Source organism: Helianthus annuus, chromosome 14 (genome assembly GCF_002127325.2).
Source record: "Helianthus annuus cultivar XRQ/B chromosome 14, HanXRQr2.0-SUNRISE, whole genome shotgun sequence".
Taxonomy (NCBI): Eukaryota; Viridiplantae; Streptophyta; class Magnoliopsida; order Asterales; family Asteraceae; genus Helianthus; species Helianthus annuus.
The window spans coordinates 158848846-158872793 of NC_035446.2; the positions used below are offsets into that span (position 1 = coordinate 158848846).

The 23948-nt window shown below is 35.9% G+C and overlaps 2 protein-coding genes and 1 long non-coding RNA gene across 4 annotated transcripts; all 3 read left to right on the forward strand.

Annotated features, from left to right (window-relative positions):
- The first annotated feature begins 3060 nt into the window (after positions 1-3060).
- LOC110904607 (ATPase GET3B) lies at positions 3061-9807 on the forward strand. Its single transcript, XM_022150451.2, has 12 exons — positions 3061-3515; positions 4652-4863; positions 4970-5032; positions 5143-5253; positions 5760-5834; positions 5928-5996; positions 6570-6635; positions 6751-6825; positions 6917-7015; positions 8845-8979; positions 9328-9499; positions 9592-9807. The coding sequence occupies exons 1-11, from the start codon at positions 3311-3313 to the stop codon at positions 9463-9465; spliced, it is 1248 nt and encodes a 415-aa protein (XP_022006143.1). The 5' UTR covers positions 3061-3310; the 3' UTR covers positions 9466-9499; positions 9592-9807.
- A 1156-nt stretch (positions 9808-10963) lies between these two features.
- LOC110904608 (phosphoglucan phosphatase DSP4, amyloplastic) lies at positions 10964-18053 on the forward strand. The gene is made up of 14 exons (XM_022150452.2): positions 10964-11271; positions 11349-11424; positions 11496-11540; positions 12783-12882; positions 14916-14992; positions 15092-15168; positions 15344-15424; positions 15543-15675; positions 16016-16075; positions 16399-16455; positions 16601-16696; positions 16834-16893; positions 17431-17538; positions 17734-18053. Exons 1-14 carry the CDS (start codon positions 11246-11248, stop codon positions 17863-17865), a joined length of 1128 nt encoding a protein of 375 aa, XP_022006144.1. The 5' UTR covers positions 10964-11245; the 3' UTR covers positions 17866-18053.
- Positions 18054-19512: 1459 nt separating this feature from the next.
- Positions 19513-22331, forward strand: LOC110904604. Of its 2 annotated transcripts, XR_002572666.2 has the most exons (8): positions 19513-19631; positions 19707-19806; positions 19977-20104; positions 20178-20304; positions 20888-21004; positions 21174-21491; positions 21810-22059; positions 22134-22331. It is a non-coding gene; the product is annotated as an uncharacterized LOC110904604 (long non-coding RNA). The 2 variants fall into 2 exon arrangements; XR_002572665.2 differs by having other exon boundaries at positions 20888-21491.
- The last annotated feature ends 1617 nt before the right edge of the window (positions 22332-23948 follow it).

The following is a 23948-nucleotide window of genomic DNA, read 5'->3' on the forward strand; positions in this document are numbered from 1 at the left end:
AATTTAATTTACGTTACGTTTTGATCCAATCGCAATGCAACTATAGGATACATTGAGTTCAATCGGATACGTCAAAACGTACGTTTCCATTTGGTTAACACATCACATAACGCTTGGACTAATCCGTTCAATATTTGCGAAGTACCCGCGTCGAAAGTGCGCAACTCTTATTACTAGTTTTAAAATAAAGCCTCATGTATTCATGTTACTTCTTAAAGGGACTATTTTTTTTTCATATTTTAACTTTTAATAAATAATACTCATTTAAGTAAAATCGACTTTACACCGGTAGATTACGTAAAAAAAATTGGCCTGCAATTTTTAACCTTTGAAAGTATTTTTAGAAAGTTTATAAACATGGTTTAAATTATGATGAAAGTGTGTTAGGACATTTGAGTGTTATTTGCATATGCATTAATTAACTTAATTAAACCTTATTATATAGAGTTAATTACACGAGTGGTATCTTGGAATATGATACGTTTTTTTTTTTCAAATACTACATATATAGTTCTTAACATTTATCGACCGGTAATACATTTAGTTCTTTTTACTTAAAAGGATGTTGAATTTATGTCAAATAATTATTTTCACCTTTACTAAAAAAAGAGAAAGGAAAACAAACAATGTAAATTATCCACAGTGCCCGTTATTCTCTATCACCCTCACTTAATATCATCACGATAAAATGAGTTCCAATACCCTCTTTTTCAATATCCCCTTTTCAATATCTATAATGTATTCTTTCTGTTTTTTGTGTTTTTAATTTTGAAATAAATGAGATTGTTTGCATACATAAGGGGATGCTACATGCAACAGATAATTGTTGCTATTGCCACTCTTACACCTTTGATGTTGCTAAAAGTGTTGCCTTTATTCAAAAGTGTTATATAAGCCATTGAGTGGTAATTTGAAGAATAACGATGTATGTGACATGAGACATTTGAAATCTTTGTGGAAGATATTAAGTCACAAGATTTTCAAGGGTGGGGGAGATTTATAGATGTCAATCAACTTTGATTCAAGAGAAACATGTAACTTTAATTTATCTAAGATGATAAACTTTGTTACTAGTGGGTGTGGATCAAGTTTGTTTCAAGAGAGACGTGTAACTTTGAATTTATCTAAGATGATAAACTATGTTAGATTAGTGGGTGTGGAGTAGTGTCCCCTGCCACGAAGTTTTAAAACCCTTAATACCGTCTCAGGGGCGTCAAAGAGGATCTTATGAGTAGAATGACGTGCATGAAACGGGAGTTAAGAGTGGAGCCCATTTGTAGCTTAGGTGGACCAATGAGAACTCTCCATTTGAAGGGGGGGGGGGGGTTAAGGGGCTTCACCCACACCATCCAACCTTAGAATATTGTCGAATAGCTTCCTACATATGAGAATCAGAGCAATCTCCGACGCTAATGTTTGCCTAGATTTGATGGAATCGCGTGAGAATTTACTGCTACTCATATCGAATTCATTGAAAATAAGACAGATAATTTGGCTCTACTTTTTGAAAAAGAAAAAATGAAACTAGGAATTATGCCTTTGAGACGATTCTGACAAAAACAACATAGTGAGGTATCATAAGTTGGTATCAATTCACTCTCAATCGAAGCTTTTGTTAGAATCGGGGTTTGTTGTAGAAAAAGAAACCGTTATGGATCGACAAACCTGTAATATAAGATACCATATAAACCATTTGTGTAATTGATTGTCGTCAAACCAACCATTTTGGCATTTTAATAAACCACATGAAATTATAAACTATCTAATTATTTAACATACAAATATATAACAAGTTTAAATATGAGGGCTGAGAATTTATGACACGGGTCGTTAACACTAAATGACTCACCACAAAGTTAAATATGTAATGCTTGAGGTAAACAAGTTGGGGTCATAAATGGGGTCGACACGTTAATGACACGATTAAAACACATGTCTAAAGCCAATGATCCGCAGACCAATTGGTTTGGGGGAGGTGAGAAGGTTTATCCACTTATGTGGGGTTCCTCCCTGGGAGGTCTCATGGTCGAATCTTGCGGGGGGCGAACTGTGGCACCGGTTCAAACTGTCAATAATATGCCAACTGCGGGATTCCTATTCGTGACCTGAGTGATCAAAGGCCAAAGGCCTAACCGGGTGATCTAGTCGTCCCAAAAAAAACATGTCTAAACTAGTTCAACCCACTTAAACCGTTTATTTTGAAATGACACATTTATGACTCCTTTCAAAATGACATAGTGTTAGTGTTATGTATAATTAGATATTTTATAATTAAATATGGATTATAGATGTTGGTAAGGCTTTATTATACCGTGTTATTTCTATCTTCATATTTCTTAACCATGCTTGTGAGTTGTGTTAATGTGAGTGTTTTCATATTTTTTAACCTTGCTTGTGAATTGTGTTAACGTGACACGTCGTTTGTAGTATTACATTACTTATATTCAACCATGTTATTGGTTTTAAAAAGTGCGTATTAGACGCGCCTAGACGCAAGACGATTTCAAGCGCATGGTCTTGCACTTTAGACTACAAAAGGCGAGTGGCGTACATAGTGTAGGTGAGGTACACTTTTCATGCAAAAAATCAGCATAAAGTATAGGTATGGTGCGATTTTCCCTTTTTGTAAGACGATAAATTTTGTACATTATTATGTTTTACAACAAACTTTGTAGGTTGTATTGATACATTATTTATGTCTAAATTTAAACCACATATAAAACTTATTCATGTCTAAATTTAGGTAAATGATGCTAAAATTCTATAAAACATATATAAAATTTATACAAATAAATTACGCCTTGTATACAAAAAAACAATAAATGATGCATTTAAACCGTGGTTTTGGACCCTATGTTAAATGTGTCATATGGTTTGTGTTACTAAACTCGTTAGACTTATCTCAATCACATTGTGTAAGACTATGTGTTGTGGCTTAAGCAACAACCCTGATTCATCCTCTAATATTGCGACACATGGCGCTGATTAGACGCCTTGTCCACTCCCCCTCAATTGAGCCTGCTATGGTAACTTCATCAATAGCACCCCAAAACGCTCCCATTCTTGCCCAATAAGGCCAACCACCACCTTCACGCCCCGCTGAAGCTTGGCCGTTGTGGTGTTCGTGAGCCACTGTGGCTAGCACCCACGCTCACGGCTCCGCAACGCATTGTCTAACTCGCTTGAGTTGGAGATTGGTTGGTTAGGTATACATAATACAATCCCCTCCCAACTCTGTAGCGCTCTCTGCGAACCCACCCACCCCTATAACCCATACGACCTTCAAGATTTTCCCCAAAAACGAAGCAAAATGGCAATAGCAGCATCTTATCACGCCACTAACTTCATGTCTTCTTCTTCTTCTCCTCTTTCACCGAACCGCTTAACATCGGTACCACGAACCGGGTTTATTTCTTATCCAACCACTTTCAATCCATACAAACTCGACGCCATCTTCAGCTATAGTGTTCGTTCCCGTTCATCCAACTGTAAACAATCAAGAAAGTTGTTTAAAGGTGAGATATTTCATTGATTTCCACGTGGCCCATTAATTTTGAGTCTCTTTTTCCAAATTGGGGCTAATTTTATCTTATTATTGTGTTTGGATACAATGACTGATTATGTTTATCTTATTATTATCTGTGGTTGAAATAGTTGGTTTAGAATTAGCCACAACAAATTAACATGATTACTACAAATTTACAACTTCAATCAGGCAGTCAGTAGAACATGTCCAAAACGTAATGCCAAACACCCCCTTAAATATAGGTGAATTGTTTCTAAATCATAGTTGGCACATCGTATCGGAATGACTGCATGTTTGACGCTTTTAAAATGATGTAGCGTAGCTTTGTGGGGGCGGGAGGGGGCGGCCGACCCCCCAAACTTTTCGCTCAGTAGTGGAGGGTATGTAGTTTTCGTATAGAAATTTTTGGGTATATACGTTTTTGACCCCCCGGTTTTATAGAAATTTTTGGTATATACGTTTTCGACCCCCGTCGAAAATCTCAAGCTTCGCCATGTAGTGCCAACTGCCAACAAAACATGATCACTTTTATTCAAAGATTGCCTAATATGTATAACTTTTGTAAACTGTAATCAAGAATAATAATTACAAATTACAATTACAAGAATGCGTATTTTGGAAATACAGTTAGTTTTTTTATATCCTTTAATGGAACATTGAAAATCAGCCAGCCTCACTAAGTGTAATGTATTTTTAATTTGAGTAAACTTCCGTTTTGCTCCCTGTGGTTTGGTCATTTTAATGGTTTTGCCCCAAACCTTTAAAAATAGCCATTTTACTCCCTGATGTTTTGGTTTTGTTGCCAGTTTGCTCCCTGCGGGGAGCAAAATGGAAAAACAAACAATTTGGATGGAGTTAGAGGCGGGGAGCAAACTGGCAAAAAAAAAACGAAACATCAGGGAGTAAAATGGCTATTTTTAAAGGTTTGGAGCAAAACCGTTAAAGTGACCAAACCACAGGGAGCAAAACAGAAGTTTACTCTTTTAATTTTATAACCAATTAAGAGATATAAAACAATTTAACGATTATAACTTTCGTATAACATATAAGTCTCGTATTGTTCAAACATATTTAGAGTATGCTAAACTATAGAGGAAAACCATGATGTTAAAAACTTCACTGCAGTGAGATCCGCTGTAGCTCCTGCTGAAACCACAGCAGAGTTTGATGAAATGGTATCCGGAACTCAAAGAAAGTATTACATGCTTGGCGGGAAAGGTGGTGTTGGTAAAACGAGCTGCGCTGCTTCACTTGCTGTGAAATTTGCAAATAATGGTCATCCAACTCTTGTGGTTTCAACCGATCCTGCACACTCTTTAAGTGACTCCTTTGCCCAGGTAATGCATACATTTTATGCCCCGGCTTGTGTGATTAAATAATATCAGAGGTTGGGTAAGGGTTCGGGTTGAAAATTGTATTTTTATCTGCATCTTTGTGTTTTAGGATTTGACTGGCGGGACTCTTGTACCTGTTGAAGGACCTCTTTCTCCTCTCTTTGCTCTGGAGGTTTGTATGATAAATCATTTGTTTTAATGCCTTATTTTTCAGTTTATATATAAAATCGTCATTTTAATTGGTGTATGCATGTTTAAATGCTACTGATGACCTTGTGACAGATAAATCCCGAGAAAGCAAGAGACGAGTTTCGTGATGTAAGCAAGAAGAATGGTGGAACCGGAGTTAAAGATTTCATGGATGGCATGGGTCTTGGAATGCTTGCTGATCAAGTAAAACACCTAATCATATATTTTTAACCTTTTTTTATTTTTTTAAATTTTACTTTAGTGTTTCCATTTTGATGTGTTTTTCCTTCTGTTTTTTTCTATCTTAATATTGTGGGTCAAAATGGGTCGGATTGACCTTCAAACCCTTTTTTAATCTTTGTTGGATTTCGTAAATAGTTAATCTACTAAACATGATTATAAAAACTATAAGTAACATAATGATCCATTTTTTTATGAATTTTTGGAGGTTTTAAAAACTTGGGTATGCTTTGGGGGACTTTTAAACCATTCGAACCGTTTTGTTTTTAGCTAAAGTTTCTTTTAACTTTTGTCTTTTACACATCGGATCTTTTCGCCGTCAAATATATCCCAAATTGATCAGTTTTCACATATACGGGCTGCAATTTGCCACCTCTAAGTTCTCGTTTGTAAATGCTGTGTTTGCCTGGCTTAGTTTTTTTAAAAATATTTGACTTGCGATATTTTTTTTAATCGTTGATCGATTACAGTTAGGTGAGCTGAAGCTAGGGGAGCTATTAGACACACCTCCTCCTGGTTTAGATGAAGCTATTGCAATTTCTAAGGTATTGACTTATAATCACTAATAAGGTTTGTCTACTTTGTTTATCTACCTAATAATAAAAAAAGTCTTGTTGATCACCTAAATCTTTTGACAGGTTATACAATTTCTTGAATCGCAAGAGTATAGCATGTTTACGCGTATAGTTTTCGATACTGCACCCACAGTAAGTAAAACGGTTATTTTTTTTTCTTCTTTTTCTTCTAAAGTATTATGTTCGTCTTTAAAAGGAAGTTTGTTGAACCATAGTTGTTAAAAACCATCGCCTCTTGCGCCTAGGCCCATTTTTCAGGTGAGGCGAGTTAGTTGCGCTTTAAGTCGAGGAAATTGCGCTTTAATTCTCTAGGTGATGGTTCAGGCGCACATTCCGGCGAGATTCCTAGATTCCGGAGAGTTTCCGGCCAAATTCTCCAAATTCCGACAAGATTCTAGCCAGATTTCTACTTTTATTTAAGGAAAACTACTTTTCTACACTAATACACTAATATTTTTAGAACTTTTGGTTCTAAATAGACGGTATATAGTTTTATATAATAGATATTGTTTGTTTTATTTGAAGAATAGTATTCTTTTCCTAATACATAATATAGCTTAACTTTTTTTCATCATGCGCTTAATTTTTTTCAGGCCCTCGCTTTTTTAGCGCTTTGCGCCTAGGCCCCAGGCGAGGCCTATGCGCCTTAAGTGCGCTTAGCGCCTTTAATAACTATGTGTTGAACATAATATGATGTGCTTACAGGGTCATACACTGCGGCTTTTGTCATTGCCTGATTTCTTGGATGCATCGATTGGAAAGATACTGAAGGTAAAGTAAATTAAAAAAAGTTCACTGTTTGCCTTAAGTTTCTATTATCATTGCAAAAAAAAATTGTTGATAAAATTTCTGTTAATATTCTCATTTACAAATTTGCATGTTACAGCTTAGGCAGAAAATATCATCTGCTACTTCAGCCATTAAAAATGTATTTGGGCAAGAAGAAACCCGTCAAGATGCTGTAAGCATTGTCGTTTAATGAAATTGTAGTTGCAAATATATTTCACAAGAGTGATAAATTAATTTTTTTTTTCTTTTTCATGATCATGTAGTCTGATAAGCTGGAGAAACTAAGGGAGAGGATGATTAAAGTACGCGAGCTTTTTCGCGATACCGATTCAACAGAATTTGTTATAGTGACAATTCCTACGGTAATACACCCTACACATATCTAGAACTGTAAACGGTTCAGTTCGATTTGATTAGCTTTTTAGAGGAGGCAACATGGGTGGGTTTGGGTAACATGTCAAAACGGGTAATGTTCTATATGGTTCGGGACGGATTAGGCTGACTTGTCAACTCTTTTTTGTTCTTTTCTTTAGACGTTATAAATAGTTATTATGGGCAATTTAGGAGGTTTTAAGCATTTGAAAATTCTTTAGATGACTGTCAACCTGTTTGATGTTGACCTGGCCGACCCCTTGACCAATTTATATCTAGCTAACAGTAAAGTTTTTTCGATTCGACTGTTTGGAGTCTTGGAGATTGAAGACCACCCAAATAGACCCATTTTAAGGAAAATAGGTCAAGCTGTTCTGAACTGTGAAAGCCTTAGTTAAGTTCCATATTTATTTTGGTTAAAATGTATTTTCTGTTGTGAATATAGTATTATTCTTTTAGGTGGTGTTTGTTTTTTGCTAGAAGCACTTCAGAACCTCTTATGTCTGCGCCGCGCAGACCACGCGCAGACATAAGGGTCCGCAGCTTGTTTGTTTTCTCGCAGACCTTTCATTAAAAAAAGGTCCGCGAGACCTCTTCTTCATACAGACATGAATCAATGTCTTCTAAGGTCTGCACAACCTCTTCTCCTCCACATTTTGAAAACACAGAGAACCCTTCTCCTCCTCCACCCTTCTCCTGCTCCACAGACCGCCGCCACCTCCAGACCGCCGCCACCTCCGACGTCTCCCGCACATCTCCAGCCGCACCCCCACCACCTCGAGGACTCCACCGTCTCCCGCACATCTCTAGGTATGAATTTAGGGTTTTTTTTAGAGAGAGACCGTAGAGAGAGAGGGGGCGGCAGGAGAGAGAGAGAGGGAAAGAAGAGAGAGGGATCGGCGGTGGTGGTGGGTTTTGATGGCGGTGGTGGGTTTGATGGCGGTGGTGGAACGAAGAGAGAGAGGGGGGGGGGGCGACAGGAGAGAGAGAGAGGGAAAGAAGAGAGAGAGATCGGCGGTGGTGGTGGGTTTTGATGGCGGTGCTGGTGGCGGTGGTGGTAGCCGACGTGGTGGTGGCGGATGGTTGTGGTTGTGGTGGTGGTAGATGAAGGCAGAGAGAGAGACAAGAGAGAGGAGAAGGTCTGCAGTGTGTGTTGTGTGTGTGTTGAAGAGGTTTTTATGTAAAAAAAACAAACCCTCTTCTCCTTGCAGACTGCAGACATTTGGTCCACCTCTTCTTCTTCTCCTGCAGATGCCTGCAGATGTGGTCCGCAGACTGCAGACCTTTTACCTCTTTAAAAACAAACACCATCTTAGTGAAGCAAGTTATTCCAATACAAGATAAGATAACTCAAAACACAACTCTCAAAATAACATTTGTGCGCACTTAAAAACCGATTTTAGAACCTCTTTTATGTTTTTTTTTATTGAAAGGGGGCGTTTGGGTGTGCATTTTCAAACTGGTTAGTGCGACTTCAGGAATGTGAATCAGATAATCCTGAAAATGATAGTCAAACACGAACACCTAAGAACCTTGAAGAGAACACCAATCCATTTAAAGAAACCCTAATTTGATTATTGGATAATTTTACAATTAACCTCAAAATTCAGTTTTTTCCCTTTTATCTGGCAACTCCTGACTGGCTTCTCAAGTTCTGTTTGTTTTAGCGTAATAGATTAAAAATTCAAAACTAGAACTTGTTTTAGCAAGTGAACTATACCGAAACAAGATTAGTTTACTCAAAAGATAATTCTTTTTATGCAGTTGAAACACTATATTGAGTTGAATTTCCTTGTTACTTTCGTTCTGTTTTTTAAAGGTAATGGCAATCAATGAATCATCAAGGTTGCGCGCTTCACTTACGAAGGAAAATGTTCCTGTCAAGAGGCTCATTGTTAATCAAATTCTTCCCCCGTCTGCTTCTGACTGCAAATTTTGTGCTATGAAAAGGAAGGTACAGATGTTCTCTTATTATTATGTTTAATACACGGTTTCAAAAAAATCAAAATTATATTATAATAATTACGGTTCGTCAAATTCTAATACAGCAGGACGATATGAGAAATTATACAAAATGGTTTTGTTATACAATGTAAATAATAATGTTGGAAATTCGGAGTCAAAGAACTTATTGATAGCTTTGACTTTTCCGTTGATCGTGATTTTACGATAAAGATTGGCACTAACATGTAACCCATATTGATCAATTTTTATATAAATGGGTTGAAATTGTTTCATAAATAGAGGCTTAACCGATTCAATTAGTCTAATTAGTAATTACACATTGTAAATAATATTTCAGGACCAGACACGGGCACTTGATATGATCCGGGATGATCCAGAGCTGTCTAGTTTGCTTCTGGTGCAGGCGCCTCTTGTTGATGTAGAAATCAGAGGTGTCCCAGCTCTTCAATTCTTAGGGGACATGATTTGGAAATGAAAATATATCAAGTCTCATCAGCTTGATAATTAATGTAAGCTTTCTCTTCACTTATCTTGATAGTTAATAAATAGTGTTTTCTTTAGAGTTTAAGATATATCTAACTAATTTCACTTATAATCTCAGGTTAAAGTTGGAGCCTTTGCACGAATGGTTAGTCTTTTTAAGATGAATTTTATTAACAGTTTTGGTTACAGGGTGAGACACACACATACAGGGAAGGAGTAGCCAAGTTAAGCAACAATGGTGTCCAAGTTTAGTTGTTTTTTATCATAATTACGTATATAACAATTTTTGTTATGTGATTATTATATATTATACTACTTAAAATAAATTTTATTATATTTAGGCTCGTGAGTCTAATCAAGCTTGGGCTCCAGCACATTCATTAACAAGCTTAAGCTTGGCCTGATACTAGCTTTTAGCTAGCCTATCTTGAGCAGCTAATGGGCAGCTAACCCTGACTTGTTTGACACTTTTATCATTGCAGACGGCTTCAAATTCAATTCCACCACCCAGCTCTTTAAAAAGATTGGGTCTGTGAAATTCTTCAGAAATCTCTAGCTTTCAATATGGGCTTTTGTAAAGCTCGATTGGATGTCATGGGTTACTCAAGAAGCCACTGATCAGTGCCAAGGCAAAACAAGAGCCACACAAACTGTTCCAACCCCACCACCACCACCCCCACCAACTTACCTATGCTCATATTGAATCAAAACAAATTGGAACAAACCTAAACACAATAGAAACCGAAACTCAAGTCGATTCTACACCTGTGTATGGGTGATTCTATTCGGGTGTGGTGTGGTCTTGATGCAAGGAGGTGTTGTGGTGGTGGTTAAGGTTTCAATTTGGCTTTCGGTCACGATGGTGATGAAGGTCTCATGAGAAATGAAATATAGAACGATATATAAGATTATCAATATGGCTCACATATCCCCTCTCCTACACTTTGGCGGTTGCCTCCTCCTCCCCCTCACACAATCCTTCATGGCCAGTGGCGAAGCTTGAGATTTCTGACCCGGGGTCGAAAACGTATATACTAAAAAAATTCTATAAAACCGGGGGGTCGAAAATGTATACACCCAAAATTTTCTATATGAAAACTACATTCTCCTCCGGTACTATGCGAAAAGTTCAATTGGGGGGGGGGGGGCCCTCCTGCCCCCACTATGTTGCGCCCCTGTTCACGACCTTACGGATGCTCACAAACGCACCCCTCCCTCTCCGTAACATCAGACGGACACTCCTTCCCGAAAGGAACGAAAAGATGAATGAAGTTGAAATGACTCGAATATTATATGTTTGACATACTAACATTGATTTTAAATCCAATTAAAAGACCATTTGTTTAACTTATTCTAAAAGCTGTGCTTGTGACTATCAAGTTAACTTTCGAGCTTAAATCACCGATATGTTTATTTAGTATAAAACACATTAATGATCCTATAAATTTCTTCTCACACTTTAATTTAGAAAAGAGTGATAACAAATCTAATTCAGAGAAAGTGGGCCGTGGGCGAGAAGGCCCATATCCAATGTGCAAGGCCCAGTTCCTTTTTCAGATGAAGTACGTGAACTCGTGAATGGCATTTCCGAGAATCACTGAAAAGGTGACCCCTTTTTGGTAGCACTATCCCACCGGACCCACCATGTATAAATACACGAAAATATCAAAAACAGACACCCAACGATATCGTTGTCTCTCCACCTCTCACTCACTACACCTGCTTTTTAATCATTCAGAGTGATTGATTTATGCACACTTAGATTTAACAAAATGAATTGCCTCACAAATGTTTCAAGGTTTGTTTCAATCAGTTTTGTTCATCTTAAATTGTATAAAATTCACTATGATTATTTACTTATTTTACGTTTACCAGATCCTATTCAGCCTTGCCTTCTTTATGCACCTTCAAATGCAAATCTACAAATTATCCGATCTTTGTGAATATGAAGGTAAAACCTATGTGAGTGTTTTCGTGTGTATGTATTCGTTGTGTAATTTTGCGTGTTTGTCATCATGACAGGGATTGGTGATTTGTACAGATCTTCGGAAAAGTTGTGTGGTTAAGGTAAGACTAATTAATTTGATTAGTGTGTATGTTTTGTTGAATTTGTGCGTTTATTGTTTATGTTGAATCTCGTGGAAAGTTGAGGATACTCCGTGATTGCTATACTGAACTGTGAAAAAGTAACATCTCGTTTCATGCGGTTAGGTTAGTTGTGTTGGAGTTTGATTGGCTTTCAATCGTCAACACTTGGATGATATCTCTAAAATTGTGTATAACACTTTCAGGTTGAATTATTTTGCTTGTACTCACGAAAATTCAATCGGATAATTCTTGAGAGAAATCCAGAACTAGTGTTGGTAATCTGTCGGAATTCGTGTACCCTTAGAATGACCAAATACTAGCTATCAAATCCAGGGGAAACCGCTAAGCGGTTATAACTGCCTAATGGCATTTAACTTCAGTTTTACACATGCTTATCCAAAGCAATTTCGGGTGTGAAAGTGAAACCATAGCATTCTCAAACAAGTGTGCACTCCACACTATCAAACTTGTTTGATCTTTGACTATGATTTCTCATTGGTCTTAAGTAAATGCAATTTAATAAAATAGCTAGATGACACTAAAATCACCAAGTTGGATCCATCTATTCCTTTGGGACAAAATTTTTCCAATCGAGCGTAGGTTGGTTTGGTTTCATTTCGTAGAATTGTGCTTGCCTGCTTGAACTTTGGGTTATGAGGATGATGGTACTGGGTTACTGAGCACTCTAATAAACACTTAGTACTTAGTAGTGATAATCATGAGAGCAGTTTTAACTTTTTGGAGTTTGTCAGTCTGTGATAGTTGTTGCAAAGGTGGGATTTTGTTTTATAGATGCATGTTTTCACAATGCTATATGTTAGCATAGATAAATATACTTTAGTTGGCAGACGTTAGAGTTACTGATTTCATTTTGATAGCCGTACCGTCATTTTAAATTATAAATGCAATTATTTGTTATATAAAAGTAAAACGGATATCTTTGAAGATATCCATGTTGTGCATTTGTAAGGGACATTAAGATGTTTAGGATAAGAGTGAATTTCTGTTGCGAGAGAGAATGTAGATTTTTCTACATTTATCTTGTCAAAAATAATTGTGGCTGTTATATTCGTAACCTTTGGTAGCTGCATTATTCTTCTATCTATATACAGCAGCTAACCTATGGGTAACTACATGCACAGGAAAGCTTAACTAGGAATTTAGTTTTCTAGTAAAAACATGGTGTGATTGTTATCTATCATAATGTGTTTGATTATGTAGGCAACGTCTAGCCCCACACCTAGTGCAAACACGGAAGATGCCAAAGATGAGGAGAAATCTGATGTTTACAGTACAAACATGACTGAAGCAATGGGTGCTGGTAAGTCTAATGATTGTGTAATATGATATCTGAAGTCAGTTTCAAGTGGCCTTTTAAGTCTATGGCATCTTTTGGTTCCGTATATAATCTAGACCTGGCAAACGGGTCGGGTCGGGTCGGGTTGGGTCATGGGTCAAAACGGGTTCGGGTCAGAACGGGTTCGGGTCAAAACGGGTCGATTAAAGAAAGGGTTGTTTTGGTTCGGGTCGGAACGGGTTCGGGTCGGAACGGGTTCGGGTCAGAACGGGTTCGGGTTGAAACGGGTCCGGGTTAGAACGGGTTTCGGGTCGGGTCGGGTCAGTTTTGTTAAAAAAATGCTTTTTAAAAAAAAAGAGAGAGAGAGAGATTGTACATCAAGGGGCAATTTTATCGGGTTGAAACAGGTCCGGGTTGGTTCGGGTTGATTATATTTCATCATTCTAACTTGTAAGATTTGTTGTTTCCTAAAACTAGAATTGAGATGGAAATGTTTGGAGTTTGATGGTAGTTATCATCAATGCATGCATTACATAATGAGAGAGGACTTATTTAAATACTAGAAAAAGTAGGATAAAAGCTGCAGATCCAAAAGACTAGGTAAAGGCTAAGACATTATCCGTTTACCCTTTTATTGAATTCAAATAACAAACTAATCACTACGTGCGCATGACTGAAACGAACTCCAGCTTTGAATTAATCTTCATCATCAGAAAGATCGATCCCGAAAGATGGGAATTCGCGAACGAAGAATTTATAAAAGAAAAAAAGCACCTTCTGAAGACATTCATCGTAGAAAACCGATTCATCGCGAAACGGTTCGGTTCGAAACGGTAATGATCGAAACGGTACGGGTCGAAACGGTACTGGTTGAAACGGTACGGGTCGAAACGGCACGGGTCGAAACGGTTCCTGTCGAAACGGTTCGATTCGAAACGGTACTGGTCGAAACGGTACGGGTCGAAACGGTACTGGTTGAAACGGTACGGGTCGAAACGGTACTGGTCGAAACGGCACGGGTCGAAACGGTTCCTGTCGAAACGGTTCGATTCGAAACGGTACTGGTCGAAACGGTTCCCGTCGAAACGGTTCGATTCGAAACGGTACTGGTCGAAACGGTTCCCGTCGAAACGGTTCGATTCGAAACGGTACTGGTCGAAACGGTACGGGTAGAAACGGTACTGGTCGAAACGGTTCATGTCGAAACGGTACGGGTCGAAACGGTACGCGTCGAAACGGTACGAAACCCGTGCCGACCCGAAACTCGTCTCGTGCGGAAACTTGTGCCGGCCCAAAACCTGTTGTGATCCGAAACCCGTCCATGCAGAAACCCATGTCGGCCCGAAACCCGACCCGAACCGACCCGTTTCTTTAAGACACTAACCCACATCGACCCATTTCTTTAATGTTGTCGACCCGCTTTGACCCGAAAATAACAAGATGGAATTTCAAGTGACCCATTATGACCCAATTAGTTAAAATATCTTACCCAAATTAACCCATATAATTTTAAAAACAACCCAAATTGACCCATTTGGAAGGCTTTGGGTCAAGATTGCCCCCTCTAGTATATATCTTAGATTGCAATTTTAAGTCTTTTTAGAGGTATTTGTTGTTACATTTGTGCAGGGCCGGCCCTGAGAATTCATGAACCCTCTTCGAGCTCGAAAAAACGTGCCCTTAGGCCTTAACGAAAATGAGTATTGAGCTCACTAAAGGTCTAAACCTAATACCAATGGGCTATAACTAATCTAAACCATAAAAATAGTTTTGTAAGTGGGCCTATGTTGGTGTTTGTATGAGTATAGCTTATTAATTTATTTATTTTTACATATACATGTCGGAGTTTTTTAAAAAATAATGTGCCCTTCGAAATATCGGGCCCTGGCCGGTGGTCCTCCCCACCCACCTTCAGGGCCGGCCATGCATTTGTGTATCATTATGTTGACTATTTCTATTCTTTTCTTTCCCATCTCAAGAATAAACGAACACAGGAACATAAATTGGCTAACCCACATCTTTGGCCAAGCATCTTTTTGCTAATGCATTAATTACAGTTTTGACTTATAGGCATGAACTTGGAATGAACTACAACTTCATTCGTCCCGACTTAATTGTTGGATCATGTCTACAGGTGATGTTGCTCTCTTCTCCCAATTTCGATTTTTTTTTCAAGAAACCTTCTTCTGAGTTCTTAGTTCTTACCTATATTTTATTATTTTATACATGACAGACGCCTGAAGATGTTGACAAGCTTCGGAGTATTAAAGTGAAAACCGTATTTTGCTTGCAACAAGACTCAGATCTCGAGTATCCACAACAAATTCTGATACAAAGTAAAGATATTAAATAGCATATTATTGGATTAAATTTGTAGGTTTGCATGCCGTATATAACTGATGCTGCATATGTGATAAGTTCTTGGTCAACTTACTCTTTTAACCGACGAGGTGCATTTCTTGTTTTTCATTAACATTTTCACTAGATATTTTAGCGTCGACATCAGTGCAATTCGTGAATATGCCAGCACATTCGATGACATTCAACACATACGTGCTGAAATAAGGTATCTGTTATTCTTTGATGAACTATACTGCTTTATTTAAAGGTTAATGTGTGGCCTTGTATCATGCATTGAACGTGGTTCACTTGATGTAAGTTTAACATTAAATGTTATGGATCAGAGACTTTGATGGGACTGATTTGAGGGTGCGCCTTCCAGCTGTGGTTAGCAAATTACACAAAGCTGTTAATCGAAATGGTGGAGTGACTTACATACATTGCACTGCTGGACTTGGAAGAGCTCCTGCAACCGCTGTATGCAGAATCTGAAATTAAACTCTTAAAATATTTTTCGTTTTTTATTAATGTTTTCTTGCATTAATTCTTGTGACCATCCATCTATTCATATTATTCCAACATTGCCTGCATTACACGTCACCTGCACCATTGATATAATTTTGTTTTAGGGCAGACCATACTAAAATCTTAAAAAAATACGGCACGTAGTTTCTGAAAGTTTGCTTCTCATAGCATGCCTGTGCATATGTGCTTTTTCCGAAAGGATGTTCTCAAATATGTACTCTTTTATTCGCCTGCACGTTTGTTTACTTTTTTATAATGATGAAATTATTTATGTGAATTCTACTTTTGACAGTTGGCATACATGTTCTGGGTTCAAGGTTATAAGCTAAATAACGCCCTCAGTCTACTCCTGGTATAGCGTTTCGCCTATTTGCCTCTTCTTCACTCTTAACAGTGGAGATACATTCAAACCTAATACTTTACAAATGCTAAATTTTTATAGATAAATTTTTCATTTTTTTAGATTGATTTTTAACTTTAATGTAACCGTCAGTCTGTCAACACTGCTCGTTGTCAATTTTGAACTTGAAAACTAGGACTTTTGATTTCAATGGTCAAATATTGTGAGCACTTAAAATTTTAAAATCCTTTTTGTTAAAAAAACCTGTGTGTATATCAGTATATGGCAAAGTCTTTGTACACAATGCTTATCACCCTGTTCTTATTTCTATGCAGAGAAACCGTAAATGTTTCCCAAATATGGACGCAATAAAAAGTGCGACTGCTGACATTGTGAGTCATACTTTAAGTCGCATTCTAAAAATCAACACAACTTAGCAACCTCATGATCTTTGTTTGTTTTGAACGTTTATACTTTATACTTACCAATTCTAACCCTGGTCTCTCATTGTTTTTAAACTGAATTTATTTATAAAAGCTTACAGGCCTACGAAAGAGACCAATTACATTGACATGGAATGGTGATGACTGTTCCACAGTGGAAGTATCTGGACTTGATGTCGGATGGGGTCAGGTAATTTGTAAAGCCTCTAGTTTTCAAGAACTATTAATGAAAATAGAACAAAATTGCTGGGCCCAATAGTTTAAAAGAATTATCAATAACATCTAACCCGATACTCATTTGACGTTAAATTTGTTGGCTCATTGCAGAAGATTCCATTAACATATGAGGAGAAGCATGGTTCATGGATTCTTCATAGAGAGTTGCTGGTAATTAACTCTAGTGTTGAAATATAACGACAGCCATATATAAGAACGGATGCTAAGGGATAAATGTGTCAATTTGAGACTCTTAAATGTGTTTGGAGGACGGTCTTCATAGAAAAAAAAATCACAGTTGAATAGCCTTTGTATACATTATCCATACATATAAACCTATTTAAGGAGAAAAATAATGTTGATTTTCAAGTCAGAGTGGCGAAGTATAGAAGGGGTAGGGAGGGGGGCCCGACCCCCCGAACTTTTCGCTCAGTAGTGTTATATATGTAGTTTTCGTATAGAAATTTTTGGGTATATACGGTTTCGACCCCCGGTTCTATAGAAATTTTTTGGTATACACGTTTTCGACCCCCCATCATTCGGGTCAAGCTTCGCCAGTGGTCAGGGCCTCAGGGATGTAATGGTAGATTAAGGCCGTCATAGGTGACCTACATGTCCTATAATTTAACTTAATTAATTTGATGACCTTTCATGCAAAATATATTCAGGCTAATTATTTTAGGTACTTATTTTAAGTTTTCATAATAGGAAGGGCGTTACGAGTACAAGTACATAGTTGATGGCGAATGGATCACCAATACATATGAACCTGTTACTCCTGCCAACAAGGATGGCCACATCAACAACTATATCGAGGTACCGTTCAATATTTTTTCTGGTCAACCCAACTTGAACCCGTCTTGACCCATGTCACATTTATATCTTTCTTGTTACCCGAGATTGATCTTCAGCTGACAAGATCTCGCGTTTGCTACACTTGATCATTTCTAATAGGTTATGCAACAACCTGTCCCTATTTTAAGTACCTTTTTGCTTTTTAAACTGGTGCAGGTTGTGGATAAAGACCCTGAGAGCATTAGTGCTGTTTTGTGGAAGAGATTGGGTGCTGATGATTTTGATATAACGACCAATGAACGAGAGATTATAAAGCAGTTCCTAGATGAATATCCAGATGATGAGTAAAGTAGTAAACCCAGCCACAAACCTTATTATCCACATCTAGAATTGTATATCTGTTAATGGTTGCTGATATGTGATTATACATATACGTCATGTGAGAGTGTGTAAGATTGCAGTATTTGAGGTGACATGAATTAACGTGGTTCTTAATGTATAAGTGTGATGAATAATAAAATATATTGTTGGTACAATGATCAAGTAACCTATGATTATTACAAGTACTACAAAAATTTCTATAGAATCGGGGGGCGAAAACGTATATACTCAAAAATTTCTATACGAAAACTACATATATAACACTACTGAGCGAAAAATTCGGCCGGTGGGGGGGCACTTATCCTCGCCCCTGTCCCACAGTCACTTGTTTTGGCATAGATCATGAGCATATACAATGCATATGTTGGTGTTCAAAAAGCTCATAACTCGTTGCTCGCTCTGAAAAAACTTGGCTCGAAAAATCCTCGAAAAAAGCTCGGCTCGGAAAAGTATATTAGTTCCGCATCACGAATATATTTAATTAAAATGACTGATAAATATTATTTTTTGATTTTACAAATAAAATATAACTAACATAAAACATTACGCATTTTAAATTAATTTTATAAGTTTTGTTAGAGATTTAACTTACATAAAAAGTAAAAAAAAAAAGTTGGTGTGAATAAATTCAAAACGTAGTTCCTCTTTATACCCTGTTTTGAGATAATTTGATGTATTCTTTTTTAAACTTTGACAGTTTTACCTACTAAAAGGTATAATATCAAATATTTCCATTTTTAATCTTTAGATTGTGACATTTTACATTTATACAATTTCTGTTACCCAAGTTTTTTGTATCTGAAAAATGAGAAGATTATAACTAGTTAATTACCATATTGGACATTGTGTTTAGTAGAACAATCAAACGTTTATTATATATATATATAGGTAGAGGATCCTGTAAAAAGTGCTGAAAGTGTAAGAAGTGTGAGAAGTGTATTATAACACTATATATAATACTATATAACACCATATAAACACCGTATAACAATATGTAACACCATATAATACCATATAACACTATGTAACACTATATATCATTATATAAAAAATATAACACTATATGTTGTCTGATAGCATGTCTATGATAGATGTATAGTGTTATATTTGTTATATAATGATATATAGTGTTACATAGTGTTATATGGTATTATATGGTGTTACATATTGTTATACGGTGTTTATATGGTGTTATATAGTATTATATATAGTGTTATAATATACTTCTTACACTTCTCACACTTTAGGCCCTTTTTACACTATCCTTACCCTATATATATATATATATATATATATATATATATATATATATATATATATATATATATATATATACTACTTTAATAAGCATATATGAAGGACAAGATGGTAATTCAACAAGGTGTTGAAAAAACACTTAATGCACAATGTACAAGTCTTAAGGCACAAGAAAACACAAACCATTTACCCTTTATACGGATCATCTTCAACCGTCCATTTTTTTAACTTTTTCACACGGATCATCATCTGGACCGTCCATTTGACTTCACACGGATCACCAATTGCTTTCTCTCTCATTCCTCATACATCTCACAAAATAACATCACATCTTCTCTCTCTCTTCTCTCTCTCTCTCGGCGATCTAGGGTTTCATGAGATCTATCACCAGATCCGTTTGAATCTATCACCAGATCCGTTTGATGAGCAGATCTAGGGTTTCATGAGATCTATCACAAGCTTTATCTTGTAACTTAGTAAGAACTGATACCGTTTAATGAATATATCTGGCAAGTTATGATGTTTGACGGTAGTTTCTATATGCTTTTCAGATGTCGAAGGCACCAAGGGATCCACAGATTTGCTGGAGAATGGCCGGAATCAGGTGACTGTCTGTCCATGAATCTCTCTGGAATCATGTTTCAGATGAAGGTAAACACACAAATCGATCCAGTTTCAAGTTTATGTTACTCTGTTGAGATTATGAAATTCTTGAAATCTTTTGCATGTTTACTTTTATAGACTTCATTAAATGATTATGCTAATTATGTTACTCTGTTGAGATTAGAACTTTTTTTTGTCTGATTTGTGTCCATGTACAGATTTCTATATAAAACATACCAGTTTGTGTGGAAGAACGAGCAAGGAGAGAAGAGGCGCTCTTCACCCGAGCGCCTCTTACAAGAATGGATAAAAAGCGGTTGAAACACGTGTGCGAATCAAGTAACGGGTCAGCCTCTATTTTCCTTTTGTAAATGCAGTCTTCTATGTGGATTTTTTTTTAAAAGTGATTTTGTATTCAGGCTGCATGGTTTAGCTTATGGTTTTGAGGATGATATCAAATCTTTACCTCTGGAGGATGGTGTTGATGGGCAAATGTCGTCTTTCATGTATTTAGACGGCAGAGAAAGAAAGTTCAAGAGGCGAAAGGTAAACAAACGAGTAACTTCACCATCCTATTATCGTTCACAAGAAGCTCCCTTTCGAGTGCATTTCGCATAGTGTATGTGTTAAGTTGCGGTTTGTTTAGCGGAATAAATTCATATATCACTTGCATCATAATAATAACAATATCATATTTACCAACATTTTCATATTTGTTACAGTAAATTCTCATTTTATGCAAAGATTTAGAGATGATATTATAATTGTATTTGGTTAAATATCATATTTAAAAAGAACTGGTTTTTTACAGTTTAAATAAAACTGGTTTTTATAAGTTTTAAGTGATTTTTTTAGTAAATTGTTTGTTTTAATCCAAAAAATGTATATATGTAAAAAAATCGGATTTGTGTCATGTTATCATGTCATGTTAGTAAATTGTTTGTTTTAGTAAAATTTTTGTAAAAAAATCGGATCTGTGTCATGTTATCATGTCATGTTAGTAAATTGATTTTTTTAGTAAATTGTTTGTTTTAGTAAATTTTTTTAGTATATGTTTTAATGATTGTTAGACTTGTTGTATCATGTCATGTTATCATGTTATTTGAATCGGATCTGTGTAATATTTCAGATTACCTGGTGGTTGTGGGTGGAAGATGGTGGCGATGACACAGATCTACCGTTTGGTGGCCGGATCTACCGTTTGAAGTTGCACTTTGTGGGTGTTCAAATTAAAGACACTCCCAATGTAAGTTTTATTTTTATTTTAGTGTTTTTTTTGCTATTGTCGTTATCAAGTTGTCATATGTGTTTATAAAAGTTTAATGATTTGACCTAAATTATATAAATTCACGCGTTTATGTTTTTTTCTAATACTTGATTTCTGAAATGCATTTTATGATGGTTGACTTTGCGAGAACTAACGGAGCATTAGTGTCAAAGTACTGGAAAGAGGTTGGGCGTCGATCTTACAATTTTAGCCTGGGGGTAACAAGAGCAGAACATGGAAGCTGTGGAGGAGCCCGTCAGCCGGGTGTTCGTCTTCTTCGACGAGTTCATCTTCTAAGGCGATGAAAGGCGTGGGACGGTTGTCGACTTCGGATGCGTCACGTTCGGATGAGGTTTCGTTTTCGGCTGCTGTGGCTACTGTGGTTAGAGCTCCGCCTAAAGATTTCTTGTTTGTTAGGCAAGAATGGGCTGCGATTCGAATTCAGTCGGTTTTTCGCTCTTTTTTGGTAATTTCTAAACCTTGAATATTAATTTTTAACATGCTATATAAACTTGACTATATTTTGTGTTTTGTGTTTTGATATGATATAAAACTTGATGCTTTGTGTTGGTCATGAACTAAAATGGGCAAATGGGTCATGCTGGTGTTAGGTTGACCGGTCAACTCTTGTACATCTTTGAATTACTTATATAATAATTCGTCTTAAATAAAAAGATTCAACAGATTGTAAGATTTTGAGCTCTTTTGAGCAACTTTATATCTTTTCTGACATATTTTTAAATTTTTTTTATAAATATTTTAACCCATTTGACATATGCTACAGACAAAAATGGATGCCAAAATAACTGGTTGTTCCGGTGGGCCCACAGCAGGGAAGTACAATCTACAGCTGAAAAAGCAACATTTTACTACTGTGTGAAAGACAGCTTGCTTGCTGCAGTCTCTATAATGTATCAACACTCTACAAACACTGTTTGAAAGACAGCATGTTTGCTTCAGTCTCTATAAATAATTCAGATGTATCAACACTCTACAAACACTTTACAAACCCTCAACTACACTCAACTTAAATTGTAAGTTTATCTCAGTTGAACTAATCCTACTTTCAAAACATCAACCTAACAACTTCTATTTACTTTGATTTCAGAATATATCGACTCTTTGCATCTGGATCTTGCGTTGTTTCTCGGCTCTCACATCAAGGTTTTAGTTTTTTTGTCGGCTTTTCACATCTCCCTCTTGCATTGTTGTAAGTTCTTTCAAATTTCTTGGTTTTTTTGTAACTTTTAACTGTAGCTTTTAACTTTAGAAGATTGTAAATGTTGAAATAACTGGGGTTTTTGGATCTGTATTGTTTAACTGCCTCTTTTTTTTATTAAAAAGCCGAGCTAATAGTTTTAGATCCAGATTTGATACAAACTGAATGTGTGTTTATCGAAAATTCTATACAAACTGAATTCGTATTTGTTTATCCTTTTGTAATTGATATTATCCCATGATTATATCTCCTATTGAAAATTAGTTTTAGATCCAGATTTGCATTTAAAAAAAATAAAAACCGTTACACAGTTGCAATAATATGAAACTTACACTGATGTGATACCATCAAATAAAAAATAATCATGTTGTTTGTATATGTTATTCATTACGGAATCTCATAGTATATCATGAATACACATCAATTTTTTGTTCGAAGTTCAGTTGGTTATTAATACACATCAATTTTTTGTAGAAGTTTAAGCGATGTGTATATATGTTTGTCGAATCTATTCATTGTTCTTCAAATGTAGTTATAGTCATGTGGGTAATTTATATCCCTATTTTATTAGAAATGATATTTGATGAAATAAAATACATATATAAATTGAGTATTGTTACATACCAAGTTAACATTAGATTTCATATTTTTAGAAGGGTGTTGTTAAATGTACCTCCATTGTTTCTATTTTTACTGTTTATACTCCCCCCTCAAAGTTAAAAAAAAATACAGTAAGACCTTTTATTTTCTAATTCTTATAAAATTATATTTGTAAACATCTCAAGCTTTTTAGGGGTTTATCCACTTTCAATAACTTGAACTTATAAAATTATATTTGTAAACATCTCAAGCTTTTTAGGGGTTTATCCACTTTCAATAACTTGAATTTTGAATATATAAGGATTATTTCGGTCGAGTCCCCTATATAACGTAGGTTTTTGTTGTTTGTTACAAACAGAAAACCTCCTTTCTATTTCTTTGTAAACGATCTTAGAATTTATTATTCTATTCCAAATTTTAGGTGATCATTATCTATCTCAATTTAAAAAAGATAATCTATTAAATCAACCATGACCAGAATAGTTATGTGTAAACAATTTTGTTGTTCTGGTCGATAACTTCAGGTTGTCATTTACATATTAATTCCAAAAAGAAAAAAAAAATCTATTAAATCAACCATGACCAGAATAGTTGATGCAAATATATAGAGCATATATATTCATCCAGAAAGTTACTGTAAAAAATATATTAATTGTTGGCGTTAAAATTTAGAGTCTATATTAAACATTTTAGTTTCAAAATACAATTTGAATCATTGAATATCGTAAAAAAAAATTGTACCATCAATCCACCACCAAGAAATAGATGTTCGCTACTTCTTTTCGTTTTACACATTTGCTTTTCTCATTTTAAAAGATTGTATGACTACAGGTTTTTCCCTTTTCCTAATCCTTAATCATAATGAAGATCATAAATTTTAGATAATTAAGGTATAACAATGGCTTCTCACAGTAAACAATAATTTTTTTATGATTTAGCAGAATTTTAAGATCTTGTATTAGTTGAGTATTATACATATATATTTGTTGTAAAAATATAGCGACGTGAATAGCTATGTATTTTATATTATATGTATACAATATTTTATTTTAAAATAATATAATTTTAGTATGAACTTCTTGGCCCTAACTTCCGCATCTATTA